The sequence below is a fragment of the Cercospora beticola genome, chromosome 7 (genome assembly GCF_033473495.1).
Source record: "Cercospora beticola chromosome 7, complete sequence".
NCBI classification, from domain to species: domain Eukaryota; kingdom Fungi; phylum Ascomycota; class Dothideomycetes; order Mycosphaerellales; family Mycosphaerellaceae; genus Cercospora; species Cercospora beticola.
Window position 1 is genome coordinate 1,674,836 of NC_088941.1, and position 11,560 is coordinate 1,686,395.

At 52.1% G+C, this 11,560-nt stretch overlaps 2 protein-coding genes across 2 annotated transcripts; one reads left to right on the forward strand and one right to left on the reverse strand.

The window, feature by feature from the left end:
• Positions 1–1,590: 1,590 nt before the first annotated feature.
• On the reverse strand, positions 1,591–4,246 carry RHO25_010908 (uncharacterized protein; the record flags this gene model as incomplete). Its single annotated transcript, XM_023602213.1, has 3 exons — positions 1,591–1,866; positions 1,923–3,809; positions 3,863–4,246. The coding sequence occupies 3 exons, from the start codon at positions 4,244–4,246 to the stop codon at positions 1,591–1,593; spliced, it is 2,547 nt and encodes an 848-aa protein (XP_023451372.1).
• A 3,491-nt stretch (positions 4,247–7,737) lies between these two features.
• Positions 7,738–8,677, forward strand: RHO25_010909 (uncharacterized protein; the record flags this gene model as incomplete). Its single annotated transcript, XM_023602212.2, has 2 exons — positions 7,738–7,912; positions 7,968–8,677. The coding sequence occupies 2 exons, from the start codon at positions 7,738–7,740 to the stop codon at positions 8,675–8,677; spliced, it is 885 nt and encodes a 294-aa protein (XP_023451373.1).
• Positions 8,678–11,560: the final 2,883 nt, after the last annotated feature.

Below are 11,560 nucleotides of genomic sequence, written 5' to 3' on the forward strand. Positions count from 1 at the left end.
GTTGCTTGCAAGTTTCTGCGCATCGCGTAGAGAGTAAGAAAAGTGATGTTTTGCGTGAATGTTTTTGGGTTCACTGTCGCTTCGGCACTTTCGAGAAAGGATCTTCTGGAATTTCTGCCACAGTGCCACAGGTGTCATTGTTGTCTGAGCGTGAGTTTCTTGGACTTGATGAGATCTTAACTTTCTCGGCCGCTTCTCCGGCCCCTGTTGATCTTTTCTTGAACGTCGTCATGGGAGCGTTAGGTTTTGGTTCGTTGATGACTCGTGAACATTGTATTTTGGTGCTTTGAGATGTCATTCGAGTGTTGCTAGTGGTGCACATTCGGAGACGTTCGTTTGGTGGGCGATGCTACGGAAGCCGTACCGTTGCTCTTTCCACTTTGGGCAAGTACGCTTTCCAGGAGCACACTTTAGGGATTGTGACTGCGATTTGAGCTCTTCTTCCTGCCTGCGGGAAATAGACAAGGTCTTGTAGTCTTGCACATCAGTGCAACTGCGTCTTCAAAAGATCGCATTCAAACACGACTTGCGTCGGAGAAACTTGAGTGCCATTCGAAGCAAAGCCCGCATCGCTGGCGAACGTACAATATTGATACAAGCTGGTATGACACTCGCACTGAATCTCTGACTCAGAAGCGGCAGCTGGGTGATTCCAAGCCATCAAGTCGCCAGAACCTCGCTAGATGAGCAATATACAAAAGGAGGAGAATGCATCGAATTGGAAAAATGGACTTATCGCCTCCAAAGCAAGACTATCCGACGGTCCTTGCTCTCGCGTCTCAAATCCGGTTGATGTTCTTCCAAAGCGGCGCTGAAACCACGAGAAGTCGAGAGCAGAGCAAAGCCATGTCGATACTCTCGACTAGGATGCTCCGAGCCCATAAGCACTCATCGACACCTGCTGGCTCACACCAGCATTCGCGATCTAGAAGCAGCGTCCCCGGAAATTTGTATACGAGCCATCAGCTTCGCCACTTTATCTCTGGCTAGAATGTGATATTGTTCGCTACAGCGCAGTACATGTTCAGAGAACGTCAGGCGAGATAGGCGATGAACTTAATTTCATGATTCCAGATTCGGGACAGAGTCACTCGAAGTGACTTGATTTAAAGCAACATGAACATCCGCCATTACACGAAGAACCACTCTGTTAAAACAACTAAGCTTTACACTTGCACTGCTGTTTCCACCAAAGCATACCGCGATCATTGGTGCTGTCAAGCATGAGAAAATTTGTTGATTTGCGATGAGTACCAGCGCGGAACAGCTCTCAGTGCTCATTCACGTCCATATTGCGTTATCACCGCAGGATGAATCCGGCGCGGCGTCAATCTTTGAACGCTCGGCTTGCGAGATTTGTGCGTCTGCGGAGAGGACGCTCTAGCTCCCACGCCTTGTGCAGCTCGAGCGGAGTACCAAGGCGACGAACGAGGACGAGCGGCTCGCTCAGACATTTCACGCAGAAGCATCACCACTACGGCTTGCATTCACCCTCATGATGTTTTATATGCACCCTCGAAGGACTGCAACTGTACTCGGTACCAATCGAGAAAGTCATAATCCATTGAATTTTCATGAATCGTGTACTATCTACCACTTCCACACCGCAGGCCCAAACTTCTCATCGCCGCTGACAGTCTTCTGGACAGCCGTCCCATTGTAGTCGAATGTGTTGATGACATTCGTTCCCCACCATGGGGCCATACTTCCGCCTGGAAGCTGGACACAGAAGAAGATGACGATGGCGCAAATCGCCAATCCGACATCCATGGCGGCTGATGTGACATAATTGTAGTTCATCCACCAGCCTCGAGCACGGTCGCGAATATATTTGTTGAAGATCCAGCCCACGGAACAGTAAGCGAGCTAAGCAGAAAAGTTAGTATGATGCGCTGAGGAAATGAGATGAGCGGAGGACTTACAATATTCATGGCGCTGTATGGTGGAACATATCCCATGGAAGAGAAGACGAGTGGGATGTTCAGCTTTCTGAAAATCGATGTCTTCGGGAAGGCACGTGCGAGTCCGTAGACGATGAATGGCAGGAAGAATCCGATAATCCAGAAGTATTGCAGGTCCTGGTAGATGGCGCCACTGGAGAATAAGTGCTTGGGACCGACTGCACCCCAGATTACCGAGGCGTTGTAGAAGGTCTTGATGTAGCCACAAGTGAAGTAGTTGGCGGCTTCCTCGGTACAGATGTTGGAGATCGCACCCAAAGCCCACTCGACCGTGCCCAATTGACAGAAGCATGACCATACAGTGGCGACTAGCTGAGCTGTGAAGAGAGATCGCTGAGGCACATGCATGTAGTGGCCGAGTTTCAGATCTTGGGTGAAGTAGAGAGCTTGGGTCATGGTGATATAGCCGAATGTCTTGAACATCATCATGGCAATTGGGTGGCCTGGCTGGAGATAGCCAATGATGAACTCAGTGAACACGTTCAACCCAAGTTGGATATTGGTCATGGCTTGAATGATTCCGATTGGAATCGTCCAGACCACGGCAATGACGAGAGCGAGCACCACAGAGGACGCATGCATGCCAGTTGGATACGCATTGGCAGACGCGAACGCGAAGCCGATCATGATCAGACCGAGAATGATGTACCACCAGGTAGGTACAGTCTTGTAGTTTCTCATGATCTTCATGTGGACATCGTCAAGCTCGCCTCTGGATGCCTTCCATCGGCGCCAGATGTCTTTGCCGTGGAACAGATATGTGTGGCTGATCAGTGCCGCGATAATGGCAAAGCTAGTTCCATATGCTAGCGCAAAGGATGTGGACAAGAAGAGCGGCGAGTACTTTTCATAAGATGCTGGGTCCACGATGTGCTCAGGAGTGAGAATTCGCGAGATATTGTAAGTCGCTCCCGTGTTGTCCGTAATTCCGTTTTGGCTGATTGGGAGATAGTCAGCGTACCAGGCACCCGTATAATGAATCGCTGGGGTAATAATCCATAGGAGGAATATGATGCCAACCAACGTGTTACCGATGGCATGCCAAGGCGCAATGAGAGGGCTGCCGTAGAAGCCGTTGATTTGAGCCCAGTCGAGCGTGAACCCAGTGAACGGGAAGCCGAGCGAGATGCCGGTTGTCTGGCCAAACAGCTGGTTGACGATCACATTGTTAGGCTTGATCCACGTTACCCATGCGAAATAGGACAGAGCAGGCATGATAAAATCTGGAAACCAAGACCAGACAAACATCGCGATCATGATGTACAGGAACCACCGGTACCGAGAGATGGACCATCCATTCGTTTGCGAAGGGTCAGAAGGAGTCTTGTCGTGCAGTGCGTACATAAACGCAACGTTGACCAAGGCTGCGGGCCAGATCATGGAAGCCGGCTCTACCAGCCATCGACGCACTGTACCAGCGAGAGAGAATCCAAGACACTGTGTGGACAGGGCGAACAAGATCTTGTAGCCCCAGTCGAAGCTGTTGATGTTGTAGAACTTCTGAAGGGAAACAATTGTATCCACGAAGTAGCCAGTACCACCTCCGAAAGCAGCATTTGCCATTGCCACAATTATAACATGCTCTTTGGTATTGAATGGTCCAGGATTCAGATTTGCTTTTAGGCCGAATAGCGCGAACTCAAACTCAGGCATGAATTTCGCCCAGGCCACACCTAGAGGATATGCAACCAGCTGGACAACATATGGTGTGATGTTGATGATGGGATACCGCAGGTAGAAGAGGCCATTGACACCTGAGACAACTGTGGTCAACAGCATGCCGATGGTCCAGGCGCGAATGGTGGAAGTGGGGAGGTCCTCGTCGTAGTTGCGGACAACAGCGCGGACCTATTTAAGCAGGTCAGTGGCAGATTCCTGGTCTAGTACACTCGCAATCATACCTCGGGATATGGCGAGTCATTGACGAACTCGTCAACCAGAACTGCTTCGCCTTTCTGATCGTGGGCTCGCGTGACATCCTTGATGGCCTCGAATGCGGTATCAGGCAAATTAGGGTCGAAGCTATGCTCGGCGGCAAACGATCTCAGAGTCCGATTTGCCTCCACCTCAGACATATTCCTGACTGCGTCTGAGTGGTCGTGCTTGACATCGCCGGCGTACTCAGCTGCGATCTTGGACACAACAGGCTCGCCCGTGCCAAGATCGGTCATTTCTGTGCTGGCTCCAGTTTTGCCGTTCACTTCGACGCCTTGAATTGATCCATCGTTAGTGTTCGTTCTCTTGAAGCCAAGCCTCTTGAGTGGGTTCTTGGAAGAGCTCGCCATAATGGCCGGCTTTTGCTGCTATGCCCAAGGCTCGAGGGAGACAAAATGATGCAAGCAACGTAGCTGTGCGCCCATCGGGCGGCGCTGGTCCAACATATACTTGTGAGCGGCACGAGCGGCATTGCCGCTATCGGTACATTGGTAGGCCTGAGAAAAGCTCTAGTGCTGAGAACGACACGAGATCCGTCCATGGCGTTCCTGCAGAGCATGTACTTCACGCCACATGGTCGTTCAAGACGAACAGCTGGGGAGGGGCTCGCCTGTGCAGGAACTAGCGCAGAAGTGTAGTAGATAACGGCGAGCGCTGATACGTCCGTCTGAGCTCGATGGCCAATGCAGAGGTGTCGCATGTCCACCCGACACGCATTTTGAACGGCTCGCACAATGGCACCTTCCAGTTCAGGCTAGTCCGCCGAGATAAGATTCGTGCCGAGGGCGTCAAGCAATGACAAGCTTGCAAAAACAGGTCTTCTTTGACATTGGCATTCTCGGGCCAGCCACGTTGCAGACACATAGATGAGCCACCAACGCCACGATGGATGATGTTGTGATAACTTGTCGCATGACGGCTTCACTCGCGCCCTTCTGTTAGTGATTTGCGGGACGAATTCGTCTGCTTGCCGCACGCAATCTCTGAGGCTGTGTGCAGATATCACGGCGGCAGAATTGGCGATTATGCTGCGAGAGTCTGGCTTACTGTCGTCCGTGGAAATCGATCAGCCGGGATACGCTCTCAGAACCATGATTCAGACCAGAATAGGAGCCAGGAAAAATACTGCGCCTCCGCCGTAGCCAGCGCTGTTGTGCCAAGAGTTGGTCGCCAAGCAACCAGAAATTCTGACGAGGAGCATCACTAGGGGTACAGTATGTGCGTAGTGCAGGCCACGGTTGGTGCTGTGGAAGTACAATGGTGATCTGGTTGTCTGTTCACGAAGCTGTCGACAGCTGTGCAGAGCACTTGCCAGAGGTGGAGTTGCCGCTTTTCCGTCAACCGAGGCTTGGCGCCCTCCACCTCCAGAGTCTCCACCACACGAAGGAGCACAGGAGCGGGGACGATTTGCACGACCTCACGTCTTCTTCGTCCAGCGTCCTCTTTCACGTGTGAATTCCGCACCGCAGGTCACGACCGCTTCGCCGCTGCCACCCTCGACGACGATCAGAAGCAGCCTGTTCGCAGCCCCTGCGGCTGTCATCCTGACGCCCGGCCCGACACCGCACGCGCCTAGAACGCCATTGCGACACGCCTCGAGACCGCAAGACACACCAGGCAACACGCAGTTTGCGAACTGACTCCCCTGCGCCTTCGTGCACGACATGAAGTGCCAGGCCACATGGCACAAGGATAGTCGGGCGAGGAGTGACATCGGAAACCCGAGTCGTTAGCCGCCGCTGTCCAGGCGCGCAACGCTGGCCGAAACGTGCAACTTCGGCTGCGTCGGAAGACAAGAAGCAGTACGAGCTGCTGACGACTCTGCACTCGTACGGACGGGCGAGTCATGACACTGGATGAGCACAGCACAGCCTCCCTATCATGAGGAATATTCACCCACACACAGCTCGGACTCGTCGTATTCTTGTCTGCTGCCGTCGATTTCACATGGCACTACCAAATACCGATATCGCCTGCGGACATTTGCTTCGGCAAAGGTTATTTAGGCAGTCAACCTCTGCCAAGATTGCTTCGGAGCGGTCGTCTCGCCGGAATGGGCGCCCCGGTCAGCACACTAACAATTTCGAGGGAGCGACTGTATCAGAATGCTTCGGACATATGGAAACGCCAATATCCGGAAAGAACCCCGAGCATACATCATATCAGTAATCCACTGTCTTGACTCTGTTCACGAGCCTGCACAAAATTGCTTCAGTGCTTCCGAGAAGCACGAATGATGAAAATGACAGCGGCTGCCCAACACATTCTTGCAGGTTCGATCAGCAAACGAAATACGCCTTCGCGAATCAATTCAGTGCATCCATCGGAGCACCGCTAGAAAGAGCTTAGACCGCGGCGTCACGAGGTTTACGATGGCCGTAGCGACGCCAGTATAACATGGAACCTTCTGGCCAATTATGCTGCCAATTCCGCTCGTGCATAACAAGAGCATCTGCGACCCTGCCATGCATCTCAAAATTTCTTGAGGGGTGATAAGCACGTGTCCTTGTCCTAGTCCCACGCCGGAGACTTGCGACAACAGGATACCCCAAAGGCGTGCTACTCTGCCCTACATGATTCGCTACTCATAATCAGATCTGGCGGGCTGGCACCACGGCTCTCTCTGCTGCTAATCGCTCCTCAAAGAAGTGGGTTCGCGGTTATTTCAGTGCTGTGGAATCCCTGGCTCGAGACGGCCTCTGCGTTTCTTTAGACGCCTTGTTTCAATCCACAAATGCATGCCGCCAAAGCCAAGCACTCTAACACAATCTCTTCACACATTCAATGTCTATGCTGTTGCCTTGCCGGTGCATGCCCGGACTTCCTTTCGGCCGCGTGCTTCAATCAATGACACTATGGTTCTTGGCCAGAGGTATACCGCGCTATCTGAATCTCTTGGAGTCGGCGCAGCGAAATCTTCGGTATAGCGCGCTAAGAGCCTAAGATACACAAGAGCACGGCAACTCACAGTGGTATGGTGGAAAAGGCTCAGCTTCAACGATACGAGCTGTCGCGCTTCATCTACACCAGAAGCGGGCATCGCGACATGGTCCTTAGGCGCTTCGTCCTGCAATCGCAGTGCAGCTCGGCAATCTTGCATCTCGGCGCTGTATACCGAAGGCACGTGTTGTGAGTAAGTTCTGGAACTTGCATAAATCGCACAGTCCGATTGGAGATGGAGTCGACCTAGAGTAGCCCCTAAGCTGCCATTATCCCGGTAAAATCGCGTGCTCAAGCTCAAACATCCCAGCATTGGCTATGTTCCATGACTTGTGATCATCCAGGGTGCTGGCGCGCTCGGTAAGAAGCCCGTTCGCGGCTGGTAGTGTTGGCAAGCTGTGGTCGGGCCGCATGGTAGCCACGTGCAGCTGGCCTCCAAACACTGCGAACTGTGCAGACCTAGGCCAAAGAAATATACTTTGATGACCAACACGAGGCTGACAATAGAGATGGCCATAAGACGGACCCGTCCTACGGCCTTCGAGTGCAAGAATGTTGTCGTTGATTGAGGCTGTGATGCCACTGACCGGACATCGCTGTGCAGAACTGATGCACACATTTCCGAAGGGATTTCCAAGCATCGCCGCGAGAAAACCTGGTCGATTACCCCTGGCCGCCAGTGGCATTTTGATGTCCGCCTTTCTATCGTAGCACTGCTTGGCTACGAGCGGACTGCATGGCAAACGCGTACGCAGCATCGGCGTTGTCGCATGAATACTGTCACGGCGATTCGGTTCAAAGTATAAGTGAAGCACTCGCGCATCGTTGTTTTCTGATCTAGAGCACAAGACGACTTCTTTTCTATTCCACAGCCTCGAGCTCGCATCAACCCTCTGCCAACATGATTGCTCATCAATTTCTTGGGCTTGCGGCCCTTACTGCACTCGCCTCTGCATGTGCACCAGAACTCCTCAAGCGCGATGGATGGCGCGGAGCACACCTCGCCAAACGCGCAGAGCCAGGAGCCAGAACATGGAGTTTCGAGCTCGCTGAGGCATGGAATCAACTCAACCCAGGTACGTTGCATAGGCGATGACCTCAGCCTCGCAACCACTCACTCCTTTTATTTAGAGTGGAGCACTTGCTACTCTGGCAGACGACAATCGCCCATCAATCTTCGAAGCAAATGGGGCTACTACACCCAGGAGCCACCCACTTTCCACTACCCCAAGAACCTGACTGGCAAGATTGACAACTGGGACTTTGGTCCGCAGTTCTCAGTCGAAGTCGATGACGACAACAAGACCGCTGCTTACATCGAGTTCGACCATGACGGCGATCCAGAGATTGCTTACTTCCGACAATGGCACGTGCACACTGCGGCCGAACACACTATCGACGGCTACCGACCAAAAGGCGAAATTCACTTCGTGCACTACGACGACGCCGGCGTTCCTCGCTCTGTCATCGGTTTCTTCTTCGATCGCAAGAGCAAGTACGATGACTACAACTTCAACTTCACTGGCCCAGCTATCGATGCCACCGGCTCGGCTTTCTACAGACAACTTGAGCCACTCGAGCTTCCTGATATCTTCAGCAACAACACTCTTGAGGGTGTCGAGTTGGACTTGAACCTTCTTGTCAAGGAGGCCAAGGACTACAAGAAGTTCTGGACCTACAAGGGCTCTCTTACCACTCCTCCTTGCTCTGAGGGGATCCGCTGGTTCATCTCGCCTGAAATCATCTGGCTTTCTGACGACCAGACCGAGAGCCTCTTGAGGGCTAGCACTTTCGGCGACCGCCCAGTGAACAGCGTTTGGGACCACGACATCAACGTCTAAGTCTGACTTTACCTGTTCGCGCGAGCATCTGACCTCCACGTCAGATGTTGTTTGGTTGTACATAGATGGCATGGGGTTGCATTTGCATTTGCATCAGTGGCGTTCAAGGGAATTAGCATTTGTCATTGTTATATACATGCGCCTCCGGAAGCTGCGGCATCGACAGTATCGACAGTCTTCGTAGGCAGAGCACCAGAGAGAGAGAGAGAGATAGATGAGTGAGACAGTAGTGTAGCTGGCCTAAAGACTTCTCGGAGCAAAAACAACATCATCTCGCGTGTGTGCCGATCAAACAAACTCATGGTGCATAGAATTGAATTAATCGCAGTGAAATTTTATGCATATGTAGCTGTATGTCTGCGACATGGACTGCGGTACTGAGGACCCTTCAAAGCTTAAACAAAGTCCCCTCTTCCCTTTCTCGCGTGAGATTCAGGACCGCAACGGGGTTACCCTTACTGTGCAACTATCAGCCTCGGGTGTCAGCTGACGTGTTCCCAACAGCTTGGTAGGCAAAAGGCGACGCAATGCAAAAGTGGGATGTTGATTGTTAATTGGGACGGCACCCACCCGCTTCTGTGCTGGGAATTTTGCCCACTCACAATTGCAATGCAAGGCAGGCGACATTCACGTTGATTGTGCCCTAACAGTCACAATGTCAGCTTGCCCCTTTTGTATTTTGTTGTTGCCTTGGCTGGATTTATGTAGTCATTGAAGGTTTAGTCACGATTGACGTACGTTTTGATGGACGTTGCAGCATTGGTAAACTCCGTCGCCGCAGTTCTTGCCGGCTAAGGACGTGTGTTAGCCTTGGCTAACGTGGCAGTGTGAGTTTGAGTACGAAGGGACGAACCGATGTTTAGTGCACAGGCTGTGCCCATGATTGGGGTATCCATATTGTCGTTTTCGGAAGCACAGCATGCGAGTTCGTCGCCTGGCTGACAGGGGCTGTTGTCGCCGCTTTGACGTTTGAAGCCTGGACGAGCCAGAACAGTTGAGAAGAGAGCAGCGATGATGAACGAGATCTGCATTTTGTCTTGAGTGAAGGGGCAAGAGATATTTCTGAAATGGTAGGCTGAAGAGATTGCGATTTTGAGCGATTGTTTGCAACGATTGATGGGCTTCTGGGTCTGGTCTCGTTATTGCTCTGGCTACAACTGGACATTTATATTTACTGCGTCCACGGCAGCGTTGCGCTCAGGATCGCGTTGATCGAGAGATCGTACATGCTCGAGCAGCAGACATCGTTGATTCAATCAACTTTTTCACGCTTCTGCGGAAGACGATTCGTCTTTGAGACCAATGGAGGTGTTTTTTGTGGACAGATAGAGCAAAGTCGTTCTTGGTCGCAGGAAGTCGTTCCTTGGCTGCTTGAGACTAGGAGTGTTGGTGTGATATGAGATGCAATGTGGAGCACTTCCTGTGTGTGCGTGACTTCCAGATCCGGGTTCGTATCAGTCGAGCTCGTTGATGTGCTGCACCACAATGCCCTATCGAAGCTGAAATGCTTTTGCAGGTGTTCTCAAGCTTCATCGAATGCGACCTCACTATCTCCCGCACGTGGCTTCATCGTGTCCGAATAGTTTCGAAATGCTCGGAGGATAAGTTTTCGATGTCCACGGAAGACAAGATGATTGGCCGCGGGATTTTTTACGTAGAGGCTCGAACATAGATTGACGATGGCTGAGCGACCGCACGAGTCTTACGCTGCTCGAGAGGCCTTGCAGTAGAGCAAAGCGAAGACCACGGACATATTGGCTAACTGCATTCGTGAGTGATTGCTTACTGCAGACTTGATGAAAAAATGCCTTTTAACATCGAAGGTGCGGTTCGTACAGCGCCTATCTGCCAGAGTCGAGCAAGCTTCGTGTAAGTGGCGCTTGTGATGAAGCAGAGAGCTTGAAGCCATGTGGTTGTCATTCGCTTCTTACGGAGAATGCCGGTCCACGTTGCGGACCACGAAGTGTAAGCTGCAGCTTGTAGCCTTCATGAGATTGTAGTGGCGTAGGCTATGGCGTCGACGACATCATCGGAACATTTGATGTTGCCTTGGGTCTCTCTCTGCTCCCGTGGTTCGTGAGGCGCACAGTATCTGAAGCGATTGAAATGCAAAGATCTGCCTGAGATTGCACCAATTCAGGACCGCACGTCCCAGATGAAGTGATGTTCGAGGCTCCATGTGCTAAAGCAGTTGATCGTGGAGAGACAGGTAGGTCGTGTCCGATGACTCGCAGCGCTATGCACGCCTCCACAGTCTACAGAATCCTTCTGCACAGCGAGCGCTAGTCACGCAGACGTCGGCAGCACTTCCCAACAGCAGATGGGCTATCAACAGCCAGACAAGAGCTCCAGAAAAGCCCCTCGCCTATGGTATGCGCCTGGTGTGGTATTAAGTGTCTCGGCACTTAGCTGGCGTCTCGGCACGTCAAGTAGTTCCCAACCAGAACTTTGACACCAGAGCTAGCACAATTTCACGCTTGCAGCTCCGAGTCTGCAGTATGCAGCTCGAAGCATGCGTGTGTGAGCTAGGTGCAGGCAGGATGCAAGCTAAAAGTTGGCATCTCATACACCTAAGCCGCGGACGCTACGGCTGAACCTCTGCCGGACTCGTATGTCGAAATCTGGCAATCCCGATCCACGTGCAACCCGAGAAGCACTCGGTCTCTTCAAGTCCTCGGATGCCCAAGTCTGACCAGCAAGTAGACGACATTCTTGGAAGTACGGAGATCCACTAGCATTGCTGACGCGACCTGCAAGGCAGCAGAGACTAGACGCAGCTAGGTTCCAGCACCGCGGACATCGATCACTGATCCCATAGATTTTCGAGCGATTTCGCGTTCAAGTGGCTTCTCGAAGCAGCGACTGCACGCTATCAGTAGTCTT